Source organism: Hoplias malabaricus, chromosome 2 (assembly GCF_029633855.1).
Source record: "Hoplias malabaricus isolate fHopMal1 chromosome 2, fHopMal1.hap1, whole genome shotgun sequence".
Lineage (NCBI taxonomy): Eukaryota > Metazoa > Chordata > Actinopteri > Characiformes > Erythrinidae > Hoplias > Hoplias malabaricus.
The window spans coordinates 82,243,137-82,263,371 of NC_089801.1; the positions used below are offsets into that span (position 1 = coordinate 82,243,137).

Here is a 20,235-nt window from a genome sequence, read left to right on the forward strand (position 1 = left end):
GTCTGATGAAGGAGGAGGTGATCAGGGATTCTGTGTGAGTTAAAATTAGGTGCAGAGTTAATCTGAGATAAAACAGCATGGCCAAGCATGATAGTGTAGATGAGACAAGGCCAGGATCTTTTACAGGACACGGGCTGGATCAGGGCAACACCTGGAGAGCAGCAGGACATCTCAAAGCATGAGAGAGAGACAGGAGAAAGAAAGCCGGACAAAGGGAACAAATAAAAATACAGAGGTTAGTAGGGTCATGGTAAAGAATGGGCAAATTTGTCCTGCAAAAAAAGCTTCCACTGGTCAGGCAAGAGAACCCAGCGACAGACAGCGTGTTGGCGATTACTACAAAGCTAACTAAGAATGCTGTAGCTATGGTGATATGACAGGGTTTATACAGAACAGTGATAATATGAAAACCAGGCCGAACACCAATATAGAAGGAGTAACCTGAAAGTTAATGATTAACCAAAAGCTTGTTTGAAAAGGTAGGTTTTTAATCTAGATTTAAAGATTGAGAGTGTGTCTGAGCCCCGAACAGTAACCGGAAGGCTATTCCAGAGTTGAGGAGCTTTGTGAGAAAAGGCTCTTCCTCCTGCTGTGTTTTTCTTAATGCGAGGAACTAAGAGTAGATGGGCATCCTGTGAACGAAGAGTACGTGACGGGCGATAAGGTATGAGAAGTTCAGTAAGATACTGCGGGCCTAAACCATTTAGAGATTTATAAGCTAAGAGGAGTATTTTATAGTCAATGCGAAATTTTACAGGTAGCCAGTGTAGGGACGAGAGAACTGGGGTGATATGTTCGAATTTTCTAGCTCTAGTGAGCACCCTGGCTGCTGCATTTTGAACTAACTGAAGCTTGTGTAACGCTTTGCACGAGCTCCCTGCCAGGAGCGCATTGCAGTAGTCTAGACGTGAAGTTATAAAAGCATGCACTAGTTTCTCTGCATCTTTTAATGATAAAATATACCGAATTTTGGCAATATTGCGTAGGTGGAAGAAGGCGGTTTTGACTGTATTGGATATGTGGGTATCAAATGTGAGAGTCGAATCAAAGGCTACCCCTAAGTTTTTAATGATGGCATTGTGTTTTACTGTTGAATTATCAAGATTAATAGCAGCATTTCTGAGTGAATGTATCTGAGTATCTGTACCTAGTAACAAGACCTCAGTTTTATCAGAATTTAACATGAGAAAATTTTGCATCATCCAGTCTTTAATTTCAGTTAGACATTCTGTTATTTTACGTAGACTGTTACATTTTACAGCTGTTATCTCTCCCCAGATGAATGTCTTTTTATGGGAACAGTGGGGTCAAAAGCATCTTGAATGTAAGATAATTTGATGTGGTAGAGAGTATGTGTAGAATTTGCAGCATCTGTATGTTTAATACCTCTGGAAAGCACTTTGAGGTCTCCTTGTTGTCCAATTAAAAGGCATTTATACCAGTAACAGGGTTGAAACGCATTGGGAAAACTTCCTTTGGATCCAAGATCTACTGTTCAGCCTCTCACACTTCCTGGTTTAACAAGCTCATTCAAATCATTAGTTCATAGAAAACTGTCCGATGTTTGGCCATCACACTTTGAAGTGTGTTTACGAAGCATGGTCTTTAGTTTAAATGGAAACCTGGGAGTCGCTACGTTTTCATAACCTGTGGATGCATGTTAGGATCATCTGAGCATTGAACTGGGGGTTTGCTCTGTCAGACCAGGATGGCCGAGTGGTTAAGGCGTTGGACTTAAGATCCAATGGGCGCCTGCCCACGTGGGTTCGAACCCCACTCCTGGTAGTTGTCCTTTACTTACTCAGTGAATGAGGAAGGATCCTCCTTAGATTAGAATCTGTTGCCTGAGAACATAATCTCCCCTCCTGCTGAACACCTTTGCACTTGTGGAGTAAATGTGTCTCTATGCCATCAGCACGCTGGCCTGGTGGTTAGGGAAATGAGCTTGTAACTAGAAGGTTGCCTATTGCATTCCCAGAGCTGCCTTGTCATGACTCAAGTGTCTTCGAGTAAACCCCTAACTGCTCCCCATGTGTGCTCACTGTTACACTAGTGTTTAAATGTGTCTGACTGCACGGGCTGGCTTTAAACGCAGAGAAAAGACGCCTCTGTGGCCAGTAAAGTAATTCTCATTTTAGAATCTGTGACAATTACATCCTTAATGATGAAATTTCCTTTCAACTTCCACACCAGGATGGCCGAGTGGTTAAGGCGTTGGACTTAAGATCCAATGGGTGTATGCCCTCGTGGGTTCGAACCCCACTCCTGGTAGTGGTCATCTCTTTAGGTAACAGCAAGAAAAATGATTGTCCGTCGACTTCAATCAGTGTTCCCTGAGGAATCCTCTTCTACCCTCCTCCTGAACCTCTTTGGAAAAGGGTGGTACATCTCATGGGTGGTGTGTTCTTACACCATGTGCACGCTACGTGTACTTGTAGACAAATTCTAGATCTGAAAACTAACTAATTTCATGACAATAAAATTAAGTGTTCGGCTTGAGATCAACTGGTGCATGTCTTTGTGGGTTGGGTTCAAACCCAATTCCCTGTTAAGTATGTTCTTTGGCTCGACAGGTTTCTAAGGTTGTCTTAGGAATTCAGGTCCTCTTGCCTCAATTACAGTCAATCAATCAATCAAATTTTATTTATATAGCGCTTTTCACAACAAAAAGTCGTCACAAAGCAGCTTTACAGAGATCCGGGTCCAAGCCTCCTATGAGCAAGCCAGGGGCAACAGTGGCAAGGAAAAACTACCTCAGCACACGAGGAAGAAACCTTGGAAGGAACCAAGACTCATACGGGGAACCCATCCTCCTCGGGTCGACACCGGAGAAACAACAGAGAACAGAAGTAAAAGTGAAATGATGACCGATGAAGGGGTTATAGTAATATAAATGTAGTATATTAGTGATGATAGAGAAGCAGAAATGAAAATGGTGAGGATGATGATATTAGTGATGTATGAGTCTGATGAAGGAGGAGGTGATCAGGGATTCTGTGTGAGTTAAAATTAGGTGCAGAGTTAATCTGAGATAAAACAGCATGGCCAAGCATGATAGTGTAGATGAGACAAGGCCAGGATCTTTTACAGGACACGGGCTGGATCAGGGCAACACCTGAAGAGCAGCAGGACATCTCAAAGCATGAGAGAGAGACAGGAGAAAGAAAGCCGGACAAAGGGAACAAATAAAAATACAGAGGTTAGTAGGGTCATGGTAAAGAACGGGCAAATTTGTCCTGCAAAAAAAGCTTCCACTGGTCAGGCAAGAGAACCCAGCGACAGACAGCGTGTTGGCGATTACTACAAAGCTAACTAAGAATGCTGTAGCTATGGTGATATGACAGGGTTAATACAGAACAGTGATAATATGAAAACCAGGCCGAACACCAATATAGAAGGAGTAACCTGAAAGTTAATGATTAACCAAAAGCTTGTTTGAAAAGGTAGGTTTTTAATCTAGATTTAAAGATTGAGAGTGTGTCTGAGCCCCGAACAGTAACCGGAAGGCTATTCCAGAGTTGAGGAGCTTTGTGAGAAAAGGCTCTTCCTCCTGCTGTGTTTTTCTTAATGCGAGGAACTAAGAGTAGATGGGCATCCTGTGAACGAAGAGTACGTGACGGGCGATAAGGTATGAGAAGTTCAGTAAGATACTGCGGGCCTAAACCATTTAGAGATTTATAAGCTAAGAGGAGTATTTTATAGTCAATGCGAAATTTTACAGGTAGCCAGTGTAGGGACGAGAGAACTGGGGTGATATGTTCGAATTTTCTAGCTCTAGTGAGCACCCTGGCTGCTGCATCTTGAACTAACTGAAGCTTGTGTAACGCTTTGCACGAGCTCCCTGCCAGGAGCGCATTGCAGTAGTCTAGACGTGAAGTTATAAAAGCATGCACTAGTTTCTCTGCATCTTTTAATGATAAAATATGCCGAATTTTGGCAATATTGCGTAGGTGGAAGAAGGCGGTTTTGACTGTATTGGATATGTGGGTATCAAATGTGAGAGTCGAATCAAAGGCTACCCCTAAGTTTTTAATGATGGCATTGTGTTTTACTGTTGAATTATCAAGATTAATAGCAGCATTTCTGAGTGAATGTATCTGAGTATCTGTACCTAGTAACAAGACCTCAGTTTTATCAGAATTTAACATGAGAAAATTTTGCATCATCCAGTCTTTAATTTCAGTTAGACATTCTGTTATTTTACGTAGACTGTTACATTTTACAGCTGTTATCTCTCCCCAGATGAATGTCTTTTTATGGGAACAGTGGGGTCAAAAGCATCTTGAATGTAAGATAATTTGATGTGGTAGAGAGTATGAGAAGAATTTGCAGCATCTGTATGTTTAATACCTCTGGAAAGCACTTTGAGGTCTCCTTGTTGTCCAATTAAAAGGCATTTATACCAGTAACAGGGTTGAAACGCATTGGGAAAACTTCCTTTGGATCCAAGATCTACTGTTCAGCCTCTCACACTTCCTGGTTTAACAAGCTCATTCAAATCATTAGTTCATAGAAAACTGTCCGATGTTTGGCCATCACACTTTGAAGTGTGTTTACGAAGCATGGTCTTTAGTTTAAATGGAAACCTGGGAGTCGCTACGTTTTCATAACCTGTGGATGCATGTTAGGATCATCTGAGAATTGAACTGGCGGTTTGCTCTGTCAGACCAGGATGGCCGAGTGGTTAAGGCGTTGGACTTAAGATCCAATGGGCGCCTGCCCACGTGGGTTCGAACCCCACTCCTGGTAGTTGTCCTTTACTTACTCAGTGAATGAGGAAGGATCCTCCTTAGATTAGAATCTGTTGCCTGAGAACATAATCTCCCCTCCTGCTGAACACCTTTGCACTTGTGGAGTAAATGTGTCTCTATGCCATCAGCACGCTGGCCTGGTGGTTAGGGAAATGAGCTTGTAACTAGAAGGTTGCCTATTGCATTCCCAGAGCTGCCTTGTCATGACTCAAGTGTCTTCGAGTAAACCCCTAACTGCTCCCCATGTGTGCTCACTGTTACACTAGTGTTTAAATGTGTCTGACTGCACGGGCTGGCTTTAAACGCAGAGAAAAGACGCCTCTGTGGCCAGTAAAGTAATTCTCATTTTAGAATCTGTGACAATTACATCCTTAATGATGAAATTTCCTTTCAACTTCCACACCAGGATGGCCGAGTGGTTAAGGCGTTGGACTTAAGATCCAATGGGTGTATGCCCTCGTGGGTTCGAACCCCACTCCTGGTAGTGGTCATCTCTTTAGGTAACAGCAAGAAAAATGATTGTCCGTCGACTTCAATCAGTGTTCCCTGAGGAATCCTCTTCTACCCTCCTCCTGAACCTCTTTGGAAAAGGGTGGTACATCTCATGGGTGGTGTGTTCTTACACCATGTGCACGCTACGTGTACTTGTAGACAAATTCTAGATCTGAAAACTAACTAATTTCATGACAATAAAATTAAGTGTTCGGCTTGAGATCAACTGGTGCATGTCTTTGTGGGTTGGGTTCAAACCCAATTCCCTGTTAAGTATGTTCTTTGGCTCGACAGGTTTCTAAGGTTGTCTTAGGAATTCAGGTCCTCTTGCCTCAATTACAGTCAATCAATCAATCAAATTTTATTTATATAGCGCTTTTCACAACGAAAAGTCGTCACAAAGCAGCTTTACAGAGATCCGGGTCCAAGCCTCCTATGAGCAAGCCAGGGGCAACAGTGGCAAGGAAAAACTACCTCAGCACACGAGGAAGAAACCTTGGAAGGAACCAAGACTCATACGGGGAACCCATCCTCCTCGGGTCGACACCGGAGAAACAACAGAGAACAGAAGTAAAAGTGAAATGATGACCGATGAAGGGGTTATAGTAATATAAATGTAGTATATTAGTGATGATAGAGAAGCAGAAATGAAAATGGTGAGGATGATGATATTAGTGATGTATGAGTCTGATGAAGGAGGAGGTGATCAGGGATTCTGTGTGAGTTAAAATTAGGTGCAGAGTTAATCTGAGATAAAACAGCATGGCCAAGCATGATAGTGTAGATGAGACAAGGCCAGGATCTTGTACAGGACACGGGCTGGATCAGGGCAACACCTGGAGAGCAGCAGGACATCTCAAAGCATGAGAGAGAGACAGGAAAAAGAAAGCCGGACAAAGGGAACAAATAAAAATACAGAGGTTAGTAGGGTCATGGTAAAGAATGGGCAAATTTGTCCTGCAAAAAAAGCTTCCACTGGTCAGGCAAGAGAACCCAGCGACAGACAGCGTGTTGGCGATTACTACAAAGCTAACTAAGAATGCTGTAGCTATGGTGATATGACAGGGTTAATACAGAACAGTGATAATATGAAAACCAGGCCGAACACCAATATAGAAGGAGTAACCTGAAAGTTAATGATTAACCAAAAGCTTGTTTGAAAAGGTAGGTTTTTAATCTAGATTTAAAGATTGAGAGTGTGTCTGAGCCCCGAACAGTAACCGGAAGGCTATTCCAGAGTTGAGGAGCTTTGTGAGAAAAGGCTCTTCCTCCTGCTGTGTTTTTCTTAATGCGAGGAACTAAGAGTAGATGGGCATCCTGTGAACGAAGAGTACGTGACGGGCGATAAGGTATGAGAAGTTCAGTAAGATACTGCGGGCCTAAACCATTTAGAGATTTATAAGCTAAGAGGAGTATTTTATAGTCAATGCGAAATTTTACAGGTAGCCAGTGTAGGGACGAGAGAACTGGGGTGATATGTTCGAATTTTCTAGCTCTAGTGAGCACTCTGGCTGCTGCATTTTGAACTAACTGAAGCTTGTGTAACGCTTTGCACGAGCTCCCTGCCAGGAGCGCATTGCAGTAGTCTAGACGTGAAGTTATAAAAGCATGCACTAGTTTCTCTGCATCTTTTAATGATAAAATATGCCGAATTTTGGCAATATTGCGTAGGTGGAAGAAGGCGGTTTTGACTGTATTGGATATGTGGGTATCAAATGTGAGAGTCGAATCAAAGGCTACCCCTAAGTTTTTAATGATGGCATTGTGTTTTACTGTTGAATTATCAAGATTAATAGCAGCATTTCTGAGTGAATGTATCTGAGTATCTGTACCTAGTAACAAGACCTCAGTTTTATCAGAATTTAACATGAGAAAATTTTGCATCATCCAGTCTTTAATTTCAGTTAGACATTCTGTTATTTTACGTAGACTGTTACATTTTACAGCTGTTATCTCTCCCCAGATGAATGTCTTTTTATGGGAACAGTGGGGTCAAAAGCATCTTGAATGTAAGATAATTTGATGTGGTAGAGAGTATGTGTAGAATTTGCAGCATCTGTATGTTTAATACCTCTGGAAAGCACTTTGAGGTCTCCTTGTTGTCCAATTAAAAGGCATTTATACCAGTAACAGGGTTGAAACGCATTGGGAAAACTTCCTTTGGATCCAAGATCTACTGTTCAGCCTCTCACACTTCCTGGTTTAACAAGCTCATTCAAATCATTAGTTCATAGAAAACTGTCCGATGTTTGGCCATCACACTTTGAAGTGTGTTTACGAAGCATGGTCTTTAGTTTAAATGGAAACCTGGGAGTCGCTACGTTTTCATAACCTGTGGATGCATGTTAGGATCATCTGAGCATTGAACTGGGGGTTTGCTCTGTCAGACCAGGATGGCCGAGTGGTTAAGGCGTTGGACTTAAGATCCAATGGGCGCCTGCCCACGTGGGTTCGAACCCCACTCCTGGTAGTTGTCCTTTACTTACTCAGTGAATGAGGAAGGATCCTCCTTAGATTAGAATCTGTTGCCTGAGAACATAATCTCCCCTCCTGCTGAACACCTTTGCACTTGTGGAGTAAATGTGTCTCTATGCCATCAGCACGCTGGCCTGGTGGTTAGGGAAATGAGCTTGTAACTAGAAGGTTGCCTATTGCATTCCCAGAGCTGCCTTGTCATGACTCAAGTGTCTTCGAGTAAACCCCTAACTGCTCCCCATGTGTGCTCACTGTTACACTAGTGTTTAAATGTGTCTGACTGCACGGGCTGGCTTTAAACGCAGAGAAAAGACGCCTCTGTGGCCAGTAAAGTAATTCTCATTTTAGAATCTGTGACAATTACATCCTTAATGATGAAATTTCCTTTCAACTTCCACACCAGGATGGCCGAGTGGTTAAGGCGTTGGACTTAAGATCCAATGGGTGTATGCCCTCGTGGGTTCGAACCCCACTCCTGGTAGTGGTCATCTCTTTAGGTAACAGCAAGAAAAATGATTGTCCGTCGACTTCAATCAGTGTTCCCTGAGGAATCCTCTTCTACCCTCCTCCTGAACCTCTTTGGAAAAGGGTGGTACATCTCATGGGTGGTGTGTTCTTACACCATGTGCACGCTACGTGTACTTGTAGACAAATTCTAGATCTGAAAACTAACTAATTTCATGACAATAAAATTAAGTGTTCGGCTTGAGATCAACTGGTGCATGTCTTTGTGGGTTGGGTTCAAACCCAATTCCCTGTTAAGTATGTTCTTTGGCTCGACAGGTTTCTAAGGTTGTCTTAGGAATTCAGGTCCTCTTGCCTCAATTACAGTCAATCAATCAATCAAATTTTATTTATATAGCGCTTTTCACAACAAAAAGTCGTCACAAAGCAGCTTTACAGAGATCCGGGTCCAAGCCTCCTATGAGCAAGCCAGGGGCAACAGTGGCAAGGAAAAACTACCTCAGCACACGAGGAAGAAACCTTGGAAGGAACCAAGACTCATACGGGGAACCCATCCTCCTCGGGTCGACACCGGAGAAACAACAGAGAACAGAAGTAAAAGTGAAATGATGACCGATGAAAGGGTTATAGTAATATAAATGTAGTATATTAGTGATGATAGAGAAGCAGAAATGAAAATGGTGAGGATGATGATATTAGTGATGTATGAGTCTGATGAAGGAGGAGGTGATCAGGGATTCTGTGTGAGTTAAAATTAGGTGCAGAGTTAATCTGAGATAAAACAGCATGGCCAAGCATGATAGTGTAGATGAGACAAGGCCAGGATCTTTTACAGGACACGGGCTGGATCAGGGCAACACCTGAAGAGCAGCAGGACATCTCAAAGCATGAGAGAGAGACAGGAGAAAGAAAGCCGGACAAAGGGAACAAATAAAAATACAGAGGTTAGTAGGGTCATGGTAAAGAACGGGCAAATTTGTCCTGCAAAAAAAGCTTCCACTGGTCAGGCAAGAGAACCCAGCGACAGACAGCGTGTTGGCGATTACTACAAAGCTAACTAAGAATGCTGTAGCTATGGTGATATGACAGGGTTAATACAGAACAGTGATAATATGAAAACCAGGCCGAACACCAATATAGAAGGAGTAACCTGAAAGTTAATGATTAACCAAAAGCTTGTTTGAAAAGGTAGGTTTTTAATCTAGATTTAAAGATTGAGAGTGTGTCTGAGCCCCGAACAGTAACCGGAAGGCTATTCCAGAGTTGAGGAGCTTTGTGAGAAAAGGCTCTTCCTCCTGCTGTGTTTTTCTTAATGCGAGGAACTAAGAGTAGATGGGCATCCTGTGAACGAAGAGTACGTGACGGGCGATAAGGTATGAGAAGTTCAGTAAGATACTGCGGGCCTAAACCATTTAGAGATTTATAAGCTAAGAGGAGTATTTTATAGTCAATGCGAAATTTTACAGGTAGCCAGTGTAGGGACGAGAGAACTGGGGTGATATGTTCGAATTTTCTAGCTCTAGTGAGCACCCTGGCTGCTGCATCTTGAACTAACTGAAGCTTGTGTAACGCTTTGCACGAGCTCCCTGCCAGGAGCGCATTGCAGTAGTCTAGACGTGAAGTTATAAAAGCATGCACTAGTTTCTCTGCATCTTTTAATGATAAAATATGCCGAATTTTGGCAATATTGCGTAGGTGGAAGAAGGCGGTTTTGACTGTATTGGATATGTGGGTATCAAATGTGAGAGTCGAATCAAAGGCTACCCCTAAGTTTTTAATGATGGCATTGTGTTTTACTGTTGAATTATCAAGATTAATAGCAGCATTTCTGAGTGAATGTATCTGAGTATCTGTACCTAGTAACAAGACCTCAGTTTTATCAGAATTTAACATGAGAAAATTTTGCATCATCCAGTCTTTAATTTCAGTTAGACATTCTGTTATTTTACGTAGACTGTTACATTTTACAGCTGTTATCTCTCCCCAGATGAATGTCTTTTTATGGGAACAGTGGGGTCAAAAGCATCTTGAATGTAAGATAATTTGATGTGGTAGAGAGTATGAGAAGAATTTGCAGCATCTGTATGTTTAATACCTCTGGAAAGCACTTTGAGGTCTCCTTGTTGTCCAATTAAAAGGCATTTATACCAGTAACAGGGTTGAAACGCATTGGGAAAACTTCCTTTGGATCCAAGATCTACTGTTCAGCCTCTCACACTTCCTGGTTTAACAAGCTCATTCAAATCATTAGTTCATAGAAAACTGTCCGATGTTTGGCCATCACACTTTGAAGTGTGTTTACGAAGCATGGTCTTTAGTTTAAATGGAAACCTGGGAGTCGCTACGTTTTCATAACCTGTGGATGCATGTTAGGATCATCTGAGAATTGAACTGGCGGTTTGCTCTGTCAGACCAGGATGGCCGAGTGGTTAAGGCGTTGGACTTAAGATCCAATGGGCGCCTGCCCACGTGGGTTCGAACCCCACTCCTGGTAGTTGTCCTTTACTTACTCAGTGAATGAGGAAGGATCCTCCTTAGATTAGAATCTGTTGCCTGAGAACATAATCTCCCCTCCTGCTGAACACCTTTGCACTTGTGGAGTAAATGTGTCTCTATGCCATCAGCACGCTGGCCTGGTGGTTAGGGAAATGAGCTTGTAACTAGAAGGTTGCCTATTGCATTCCCAGAGCTGCCTTGTCATGACTCAAGTGTCTTCGAGTAAACCCCTAACTGCTCCCCATGTGTGCTCACTGTTACACTAGTGTTTAAATGTGTCTGACTGCACGGGCTGGCTTTAAACGCAGAGAAAAGACGCCTCTGTGGCCAGTAAAGTAATTCTCATTTTAGAATCTGTGACAATTACATCCTTAATGATGAAATTTCCTTTCAACTTCCACACCAGGATGGCCGAGTGGTTAAGGCGTTGGACTTAAGATCCAATGGGTGTATGCCCTCGTGGGTTCGAACCCCACTCCTGGTAGTGGTCATCTCTTTAGGTAACAGCAAGAAAAATGATTGTCCGTCGACTTCAATCAGTGTTCCCTGAGGAATCCTCTTCTACCCTCCTCCTGAACCTCTTTGGAAAAGGGTGGTACATCTCATGGGTGGTGTGTTCTTACACCATGTGCACGCTACGTGTACTTGTAGACAAATTCTAGATCTGAAAACTAACTAATTTCATGACAATAAAATTAAGTGTTCGGCTTGAGATCAACTGGTGCATGTCTTTGTGGGTTGGGTTCAAACCCAATTCCCTGTTAAGTATGTTCTTTGGCTCGACAGGTTTCTAAGGTTGTCTTAGGAATTCAGGTCCTCTTGCCTCAATTACAGTCAATCAATCAATCAAATTTTATTTATATAGCGCTTTTCACAACGAAAAGTCGTCACAAAGCAGCTTTACAGAGATCCGGGTCCAAGCCTCCTATGAGCAAGCCAGGGGCAACAGTGGCAAGGAAAAACTACCTCAGCACACGAGGAAGAAACCTTGGAAGGAACCAAGACTCATACGGGGAACCCATCCTCCTCGGGTCGACACCGGAGAAACAACAGAGAACAGAAGTAAAAGTGAAATGATGACCGATGAAGGGGTTATAGTAATATAAATGTAGTATATTAGTGATGATAGAGAAGCAGAAATGAAAATGGTGAGGATGATGATATTAGTGATGTATGAGTCTGATGAAGGAGGAGGTGATCAGGGATTCTGTGTGAGTTAAAATTAGGTGCAGAGTTAATCTGAGATAAAACAGCATGGCCAAGCATGATAGTGTAGATGAGACAAGGCCAGGATCTTGTACAGGACACGGGCTGGATCAGGGCAACACCTGGAGAGCAGCAGGACATCTCAAAGCATGAGAGAGAGACAGGAAAAAGAAAGCCGGACAAAGGGAACAAATAAAAATACAGAGGTTAGTAGGGTCATGGTAAAGAATGGGCAAATTTGTCCTGCAAAAAAAGCTTCCACTGGTCAGGCAAGAGAACCCAGCGACAGACAGCGTGTTGGCGATTACTACAAAGCTAACTAAGAATGCTGTAGCTATGGTGATATGACAGGGTTAATACAGAACAGTGATAATATGAAAACCAGGCCGAACACCAATATAGAAGGAGTAACCTGAAAGTTAATGATTAACCAAAAGCTTGTTTGAAAAGGTAGGTTTTTAATCTAGATTTAAAGATTGAGAGTGTGTCTGAGCCCCGAACAGTAACCGGAAGGCTATTCCAGAGTTGAGGAGCTTTGTGAGAAAAGGCTCTTCCTCCTGCTGTGTTTTTCTTAATGCGAGGAACTAAGAGTAGATGGGCATCCTGTGAACGAAGAGTACGTGACGGGCGATAAGGTATGAGAAGTTCAGTAAGATACTGCGGGCCTAAACCATTTAGAGATTTATAAGCTAAGAGGAGTATTTTATAGTCAATGCGAAATTTTACAGGTAGCCAGTGTAGGGACGAGAGAACTGGGGTGATATGTTCGAATTTTCTAGCTCTAGTGAGCACCCTGGCTGCTGCATTTTGAACTAACTGAAGCTTGTGTAACGCTTTGCACGAGCTCCCTGCCAGGAGCGCATTGCAGTAGTCTAGACGTGAAGTTATAAAAGCATGCACTAGTTTCTCTGCATCTTTTAATGATAAAATATGCCGAATTTTGGCAATATTGCGTAGGTGGAAGAAGGCGGTTTTGACTGTATTGGATATGTGGGTATCAAATGTGAGAGTCGAATCAAAGGCTACCCCTAAGTTTTTAATGATGGCATTGTGTTTTACTGTTGAATTATCAAGATTAATAGCAGCATTTCTGAGTGAATGTATCTGAGTATCTGTACCTAGTAACAAGACCTCAGTTTTATCAGAATTTAACATGAGAAAATTTTGCATCATCCAGTCTTTAATTTCAGTTAGACATTCTGTTATTTTACGTAGACTGTTACATTTTACAGCTGTTATCTCTCCCCAGATGAATGTCTTTTTATGGGAACAGTGGGGTCAAAAGCATCTTGAATGTAAGATAATTTGATGTGGTAGAGAGTATGTGTAGAATTTGCAGCATCTGTATGTTTAATACCTCTGGAAAGCACTTTGAGGTCTCCTTGTTGTCCAATTAAAAGGCATTTATACCAGTAACAGGGTTGAAACGCATTGGGAAAACTTCCTTTGGATCCAAGATCTACTGTTCAGCCTCTCACACTTCCTGGTTTAACAAGCTCATTCAAATCATTAGTTCATAGAAAACTGTCCGATGTTTGGCCATCACACTTTGAAGTGTGTTTACGAAGCATGGTCTTTAGTTTAAATGGAAACCTGGGAGTCGCTACGTTTTCATAACCTGTGGATGCATGTTAGGATCATCTGAGAATTGAACTGGCGGTTTGCTCTGTCAGACCAGGATGGCCGAGTGGTTAAGGCGTTGGACTTAAGATCCAATGGGCGCCTGCCCACGTGGGTTCGAACCCCACTCCTGGTAGTTGTCCTTTACTTACTCAGTGAATGAGGAAGGATCCTCCTTAGATTAGAATCTGTTGCCTGAGAACATAATCTCCCCTCCTGCTGAACACCTTTGCACTTGTGGAGTAAATGTGTCTCTATGCCATCAGCACGCTGGCCTGGTGGTTAGGGAAATGAGCTTGTAACTAGAAGGTTGCCTATTGCATTCCCAGAGCTGCCTTGTCATGACTCAAGTGTCTTCGAGTAAACCCCTAACTGCTCCCCATTTGTGCTCACTGTTACACTAGTGTTTAAATGTGTCTGACTGCACGGGCTGGCTTTAAACGCAGAGAAAAGACGCCTCTGTGGCCAGTAAAGTAATTCTCATTTTAGAATCTGTGACAATTACATCCTTAATGATGAAATTTCTTTTCAACTGCCACACCAGGATGGCCGAGTGGTTAAGGCGTTGGACTTAAGATCCAATGGGTGTATGCCCTCGTGGGTTCGAACCCCACTCCTGGTAGTGGTCATCTCTTTAGGTAACAGCAAGAAAAATGATTGTCCGTCGACTTCAATCAGTGTTCCCTGAGGAATCCTCTTCTACCCTCCTCCTGAACCTCTTTGGAAAAGGGTGGTACATCTCATGGGTGGTGTGTTCTTACACCATGTGCACGCTACGTGTACTTGTAGACAAATTCTAGATCTGAAAACTAACTAATTTCATGACAATAAAATTAAGTGTTCGGCTTGAGATCAACTGGTGCATGTCTTTGTGGGTTGGGTTCAAACCCAATTCCCTGTTAAGTATGTTCTTTGGCTCGACAGGTTTCTAAGGTTGTCTTAGGAATTCAGGTCCTCTTGCCTCAATTACAGTCAATCAATCAATCAAATTTTATTTATATAGCGCTTTTCACAACGAAAAGTCGTCACAAAGCAGCTTTACAGAGATCCGGGTCCAAGCCTCCTATGAGCAAGCCAGGGGCAACAGTGGCAAGGAAAAACTACCTCAGCACACGAGGAAGAAACCTTGGAAGGAACCAAGACTCATACGGGGAACCCATCCTCCTCGGGTCGACACCGGAGAAACAACAGAGAACAGAAGTAAAAGTGAAATGATGACCGATGAAGGGGTTATAGTAATATAAATGTAGTATATTAGTGATGATAGAGAAGCAGAAATGAAAATGGTGAGGATGATGATATTAGTGATGTATGAGTCTGATGAAGGAGGAGGTGATTAGGGATTCTGTGTGAGTTAAAATTAGGTGCAGAGTTAATCTGAGATAAAACAGCATGGCCAAGCATGATAGTGTAGATGAGACAAGGCCAGGATCTTGTACAGGACACGGGCTGGATCAGGGCAACACCTGGAGAGCAGCAGGACATCTCAAAGCATGAGAGAGAGACAGGAGAAAGAAAGCCGGACAAAGGGAACAAATAAAAATACAGAGGTTAGTAGGGTCATGGTAAAGAATGGGCAAATTTGTCCTGCAAAAAAAGCTTCCACTGGTCAGGCAAGAGAACCCAGAGACAGACAGCGTGTTGGCGATTAGTACAAAGCTAACTAAGAATGCTGTAGCTATGGTGATATGACAGGGTTAATACAGAACAGTGATAATATGAAAACCAGGCCGAACACCAATATAGAAGGAGTAACCTGAAAGTTAATGATTAACCAAAAGCTTGTTTGAAAAGGTAGGTTTTTAATCTAGATTTAAAGATTGAGAGTGTGTCTGAGCCCCGAACAGTAACCGGAAGGCTATTCCAGAGTTGAGGAGCTTTGTGAGAAAAGGCTCTTCCTCCTGCTGTGTTTTTCTTAATGCGAGGAACTAAGAGTAGATGGGCATCCTGTGAACGAAGAGTACGTGACGGGCGATAAGGTATGAGAAGTTCAGTAAGATACTGCGGGCCTAAACCATTTAGAGATTTATAAGCTAAGAGGAGTATTTTATAGTCAATGCGAAATTTTACAGGTAGCCAGTGTAGGGACGAGAGAACTGGGGTGATATGTTCGAATTTTCTAGCTCTAGTGAGCACCCTGGCTGCTGCATTTTGAACTAACTGAAGCTTGTGTAACGCTTTGCACGAGCTCCCTGCCAGGAGCGCATTGCAGTAGTCTAGACGTGAAGTTATAAAAGCATGCACTAGTTTCTCTGCATCTTTTAATGATAAAATATACCGAATTTTGGCAATATTGCGTAGGTGGAAGAAGGCGGTTTTGACTGTATTGGATATGTGGGTATCAAATGTGAGAGTCGAATCAAAGGCTACCCCTAAGTTTTTAATGATGGCATTGTGTTTTACTGTTGAATTATCAAGATTAATAGCAGCATTTCTGAGTGAATGTATCTGAGTATCTGTACCTAGTAACAAGACCTCAGTTTTATCAGAATTTAACATGAGAAAATTTTGCATCATCCAGTCTTTAATTTCAGTTAGACATTCTGTTATTTTACGTAGACTGTTACATTTTACAGCTGTTATCTCTCCCCAGATGAATGTCTTTTTATGGGAACAGTGGGGTCAAAAGCATCTTGAATGTAAGATAATTTGATGTGGTAGAGAGTATGTGTAGAATTTGCAGCATCTGTATGTTTAATACCTCTGGAAAGCACTTTGAGGTCTCCTTGTTGTCCAATTAAAAGGCATTTATACCAGTAACAGGGTTGAAACGCATTGGGAAAACTTCCTTTGGATCCAAGATCTACTGTTCAGCCTCTCACACTTCCTGGTTTAACAAGCTCATTCAAATCATTAGTTCATAGAAAACTGTCCGATGTTTGGCCATCACACTTTGAAGTGTGTTTACGAAGCATGGTCTTTAGTTTAAATGGAAACCTGGGAGTCGCTACATTTTCATAACCTGTGGATGCATGTTAGGATCATCTGAGAATTGCACTGGTGATTTTCTCTGTCAGACCAGGATGGCCGAGTGGTTAAGGCGTTGGACTTAAGATCCAATGGGTGCCTGCCCACGTGGGTTCGAACCTTGTCACTGTTACACTATTGTTTAAATGTGTCTCACTGCAAGGGCTGGGTTTAAACGCAGAGAAAAGACGCCTCTGTGGCCAGCATGAAATTTCCATTTACTTGTTACATGAGGATAGCAGAGTGGTCAAGGTGTTGGATTTAAGATCCAATGGGTGTATGCCCTCATGGGTATGAACCCCGTGTCTGATAGTGGTTGTCTGTTTAGGTAACAGCAAGAAAGATGATTGTCCCTCAACTTCAATCAGTGTTCCCTGAGGAATCCTCTTCCACCCTCCTGCCTAACCTTTTTGGACAAGGGTCGTACTCACTGTGTGTACTTGTAGACAACTTGTAGCTCACAACTAAATTCATAATGCTGAAATTAACTGAAGAAAGCAGCTACAACAGTAACACAACATTTCTGGAAAAAAAATCATGTTTTGCTCCAATTTCTCTATGAACTGTAGTCCTTGGCTGTATCCATTCATTCGTCACACTGGGAAGGCCAAGTGGTTAAGGCGTTGGACTTAAGATCCAGCGGGTTTATTCCCTCATGGGTTCAAACCTAACTCCTGCTAGTGGTTGTTAATCCTGACAAGAAATGAAAAGTTTGTTGCAGGATTTTAAATTAAGGTTAGTTCTAGAGTTCTTCATCTACCCTCCTGCTGAAGGTCTGTGAAAATGGATGGTACGTGCCATGTGCACACTACATGAATTTAAGCCTAATATGTTCATGAGCAGCAGGTAGTGTCGCAGTCACCGCTCCAGGGTCCTGGAGTTTTTGGGTTCATGTCCTGCTCCGGGAGACTGTCTGTGAGAAGTGTTTTTTCTCCCCAAAAACACACGTTGGTAGGTGGATTGGTGACTCAAAAGTGTCCGTATGATTGTGTTTTGCCCTGTGAAGGACTGGTGCCCCCTCCACGGTGTGAACTGGAAGTGTTACAGACACAATGTATGAATGTTCCATTCACAGACACACTTTTTAAATGCATAGGATACTCAACCTCACTTTGGTCTTATTTGAATGGAAAATATTTAAAACTAAATTTCCAAACTCTATTCAAAAATATATTAAAAATAACTTTTGTAGTTTTTCATGACACAATTATCATTTAATACAAACTATGCAATTTTAATTACTAGGTCTTTAAAAGTTGCATGTGAGCGAGCCCTTTTCCTGGATGAATGGGATTTTTTTGTAAAATTAAAGAAAACACGAGTTTTGTATTGGTTTTAATAAAACTTTATTTAGCTGATAAAATTACAGAGCTACACAATGGTTTGCTTATACTTACAATCAACTTTTTCTTTGCACCCAAATATATGTAAAATCATCAGTTCAGGGATTGGTGTCAAAACATGTATATCCTTCTTACAAGTAATTTATGAGTAATTGTAAAAATTAATACAGATTTCCCATATTCATGCATGGAACGAATTCTGTAATATTTTAGTCAACATAAAGTGGGCCGTAGGATTTCTCATTGTTTGCCTGCTTCAAATATCGCACTACATTTATCCTTTAACAGCAGTCTTTTGACAAATCATGAGAATTTGAGAATCTTCCTGTGTTAGCACTTATTCAGTTCAGGGTCGCAGTGGGTCCAGAGCCTACCTGGAATCACTGGGCACAAGGCAGGAACACACTCCGGAGAGGGCAGTCAGTATGTCTCTGTTAACGCATATGCACCTTTAAACAAACACATCTGAAGGTCCACACTTGCAGTTCTCTGTGAATACATCAATGATGTTGGGGATTTTTCCATCCAGTAAAACTCTTCACTCCCTCTGAGCATGGATGCAGTCTTTCTTGTGAATGTGTTGTTTGAGAGAACTCAGTTTTGTAAAACTCTTTCCACATTCTGAGCAGTAATAAGGTTTACCAGAGTGGAGGCGTATGTGTGTCTTAAGGTTACAGAGTTGAGTAAAACCTTTACCACACTCAGAACAGGAATACGGTTTCTCCCCTGTGTGAATGCGCTGGTGTTTTCTGAGAGAAATATGTTGATTAAAACTCTTTCCACACTCTGAGCACTGATGTGGTTTCTCTCCGGTGTGAATGCGCTGGTGGATGTAAAGATGACTTATCTGAGAAAATTTCTTGCCACACTCTGAACAGGAAAACGGTTTCTCTCCTGTGTGAATGAGCTGGTGTTTTTTGAAAGAACTCTGACAACTATAACTCTTTCCACACTCTTTACAGCGATGTGGTTTCACACCTGTGTGAATGCGCTGGTGAAGTTGCAGATTACAAAGATGTTTAAAATTCCTCCCACACTCTGAACAGGAGTACGGTTTCTCCCCAGTGTGAATGCGTTGGTGCGTGTAAAGGTTTCTGATCTGAGTAAAACTCATACCACACTCTGAACAGGAAAATGGTTTTTCTCCTGTGTGCATGCGCTGATGTCTTTTGAGATAACTCTTATAATTAAAAGTCTTTCCACAATCTGAGCAGTCATATGTTTTCCCTTTGTCTGTATTTTCCCGTGTTTGTCTGCCAGGTTTGCTGGGGTGGGGAGTAGCAGCCGAGGATGTGTCCTGAGATCTGGAGTTACAGCACACCGTATCCTCGCATTTAATCTCTCCTGATCTCAGCATTGTTATGAATTCCTTTTGGTGATGTTTCTTGATGTAAGGTAGAAATAGGAGCAGGAGAAGAGATGCAAATGAATGTTATTCTTTTCTAGAAGAGATAAAGGAAAAAGAAGAAAGATGTTAAGCATGTCTGCAGCTGATGTATGTTTATTCCTTCATGGCTATATTATTAATTCATTCATTCTTTCATTGATTCATCTTTTGTAACAGCTTGATGAGGATGATGATGTGTCTGGATGCCTATAAGGAATCTTTGGGCATAAGGCAGGAGCACACCACAGACAGTGGCACAGTCCATCACAGAGCATCACACGTACCTCTGGACAACTTCCCATAGCCATCATGTGTTTTTTTTTATAGTGAGAGAAAACACACAATGGAAACCCAAACACTTGCGATGATATGTAACAGGAAAATTGGTTATCTTCTCTCACTCCTGAGATTGAGGTCTGAGCACCAAGAGCCTCTCCAAATCCCAAGAGATCTAATACTTAATAAAATACTAATATAAGCAAAATAGTTAACTTTATGAGATTTCTCTGTTTACAGATGAATCCACCTCAGGATTTCCAGAGCCCAGACAAATCCCTTATATTTCACATAATCATTTTCGCACAAAAAAGATTTCTGCCCCTGTTTCTGTGAGAGTGAGTCACAAACACAGTGTAAACAGAGTCAAATTCTTACACAGCCCTTTAGTACAAAGCACTTCCCCAAGTACATATCTCTGCAGGCCAGAGGCCCGCAAGTGGGCGGAAACCAGCAAGTGGGCGGAAACCAGCAAGGGGGAGGGGCGTACGCAGCAAGTGGGTAGAAACCAGCAAGTGGAGGATCAAGTTGTTTAGTGGGAAGGTGAATGTATGAAAAGCAGGCTTTGTGATTTGAAAAAAGGGCATAGTTTCTCTCCAACAGAACTAGATACCCTCTACTAGTTTTATAGTTTAAAATATGAGGTTTCAGTGAAAACGAAATACATAGCACTTTTGATATTTTAATTATATATTTTTGGTAATCTGATTATGGGGTGAACTGCAAACTTATGAAATCCATTAGGTCTCTCATGTCT

General features: G+C 42.0%; 1 protein-coding gene and 10 non-coding genes across 11 annotated transcripts in view; 10 read left to right on the forward strand and 1 right to left on the reverse strand.

Annotated features, from left to right (window-relative positions):
- Positions 1-1,702: 1,702 nt before the first annotated feature.
- trnal-uaa (transfer RNA leucine (anticodon UAA)) lies at positions 1,703-1,785 on the forward strand. The gene has a single exon. It is a non-coding gene; the product is annotated as a tRNA-Leu (tRNA).
- A 403-nt stretch (positions 1,786-2,188) lies between these two features.
- On the forward strand, positions 2,189-2,271 carry trnal-uaa (transfer RNA leucine (anticodon UAA)). The gene has a single exon. It is a non-coding gene; the product is annotated as a tRNA-Leu (tRNA).
- A 2,395-nt stretch (positions 2,272-4,666) lies between these two features.
- trnal-uaa (transfer RNA leucine (anticodon UAA)) lies at positions 4,667-4,749 on the forward strand. The gene has a single exon. It is a non-coding gene; the product is annotated as a tRNA-Leu (tRNA).
- Positions 4,750-5,152: 403 nt separating this feature from the next.
- Positions 5,153-5,235, forward strand: trnal-uaa (transfer RNA leucine (anticodon UAA)). Its single transcript has one exon. It is a non-coding gene; the product is annotated as a tRNA-Leu (tRNA).
- Positions 5,236-7,630: 2,395 nt separating this feature from the next.
- On the forward strand, positions 7,631-7,713 carry trnal-uaa (transfer RNA leucine (anticodon UAA)). Its single transcript has one exon. It is a non-coding gene; the product is annotated as a tRNA-Leu (tRNA).
- Positions 7,714-8,116: 403 nt separating this feature from the next.
- trnal-uaa (transfer RNA leucine (anticodon UAA)) lies at positions 8,117-8,199 on the forward strand. Its single transcript has one exon. It is a non-coding gene; the product is annotated as a tRNA-Leu (tRNA).
- Positions 8,200-10,594: 2,395 nt separating this feature from the next.
- On the forward strand, positions 10,595-10,677 carry trnal-uaa (transfer RNA leucine (anticodon UAA)). Its single transcript has one exon. It is a non-coding gene; the product is annotated as a tRNA-Leu (tRNA).
- Positions 10,678-11,080: 403 nt separating this feature from the next.
- On the forward strand, positions 11,081-11,163 carry trnal-uaa (transfer RNA leucine (anticodon UAA)). Its single transcript has one exon. It is a non-coding gene; the product is annotated as a tRNA-Leu (tRNA).
- Positions 11,164-13,558: 2,395 nt separating this feature from the next.
- Positions 13,559-13,641, forward strand: trnal-uaa (transfer RNA leucine (anticodon UAA)). The gene has a single exon. It is a non-coding gene; the product is annotated as a tRNA-Leu (tRNA).
- A 403-nt stretch (positions 13,642-14,044) lies between these two features.
- Positions 14,045-14,127, forward strand: trnal-uaa (transfer RNA leucine (anticodon UAA)). The gene has a single exon. It is a non-coding gene; the product is annotated as a tRNA-Leu (tRNA).
- Positions 14,128-17,950: 3,823 nt separating this feature from the next.
- The window catches only part of LOC136687403 (zinc finger protein 850-like), a 59,566-nt gene continuing 57,281 nt past the window's right edge, over positions 17,951-20,235 (reverse strand). Inside the window, exon 5 of the mRNA XM_066661788.1 lies at positions 17,951-19,042. Coding sequence (XP_066517885.1) covers positions 18,354-19,042 — 689 coding nt within the window. The 3' untranslated portion in view covers positions 17,951-18,353. The remainder of the gene's footprint in view (positions 19,043-20,235) is intronic.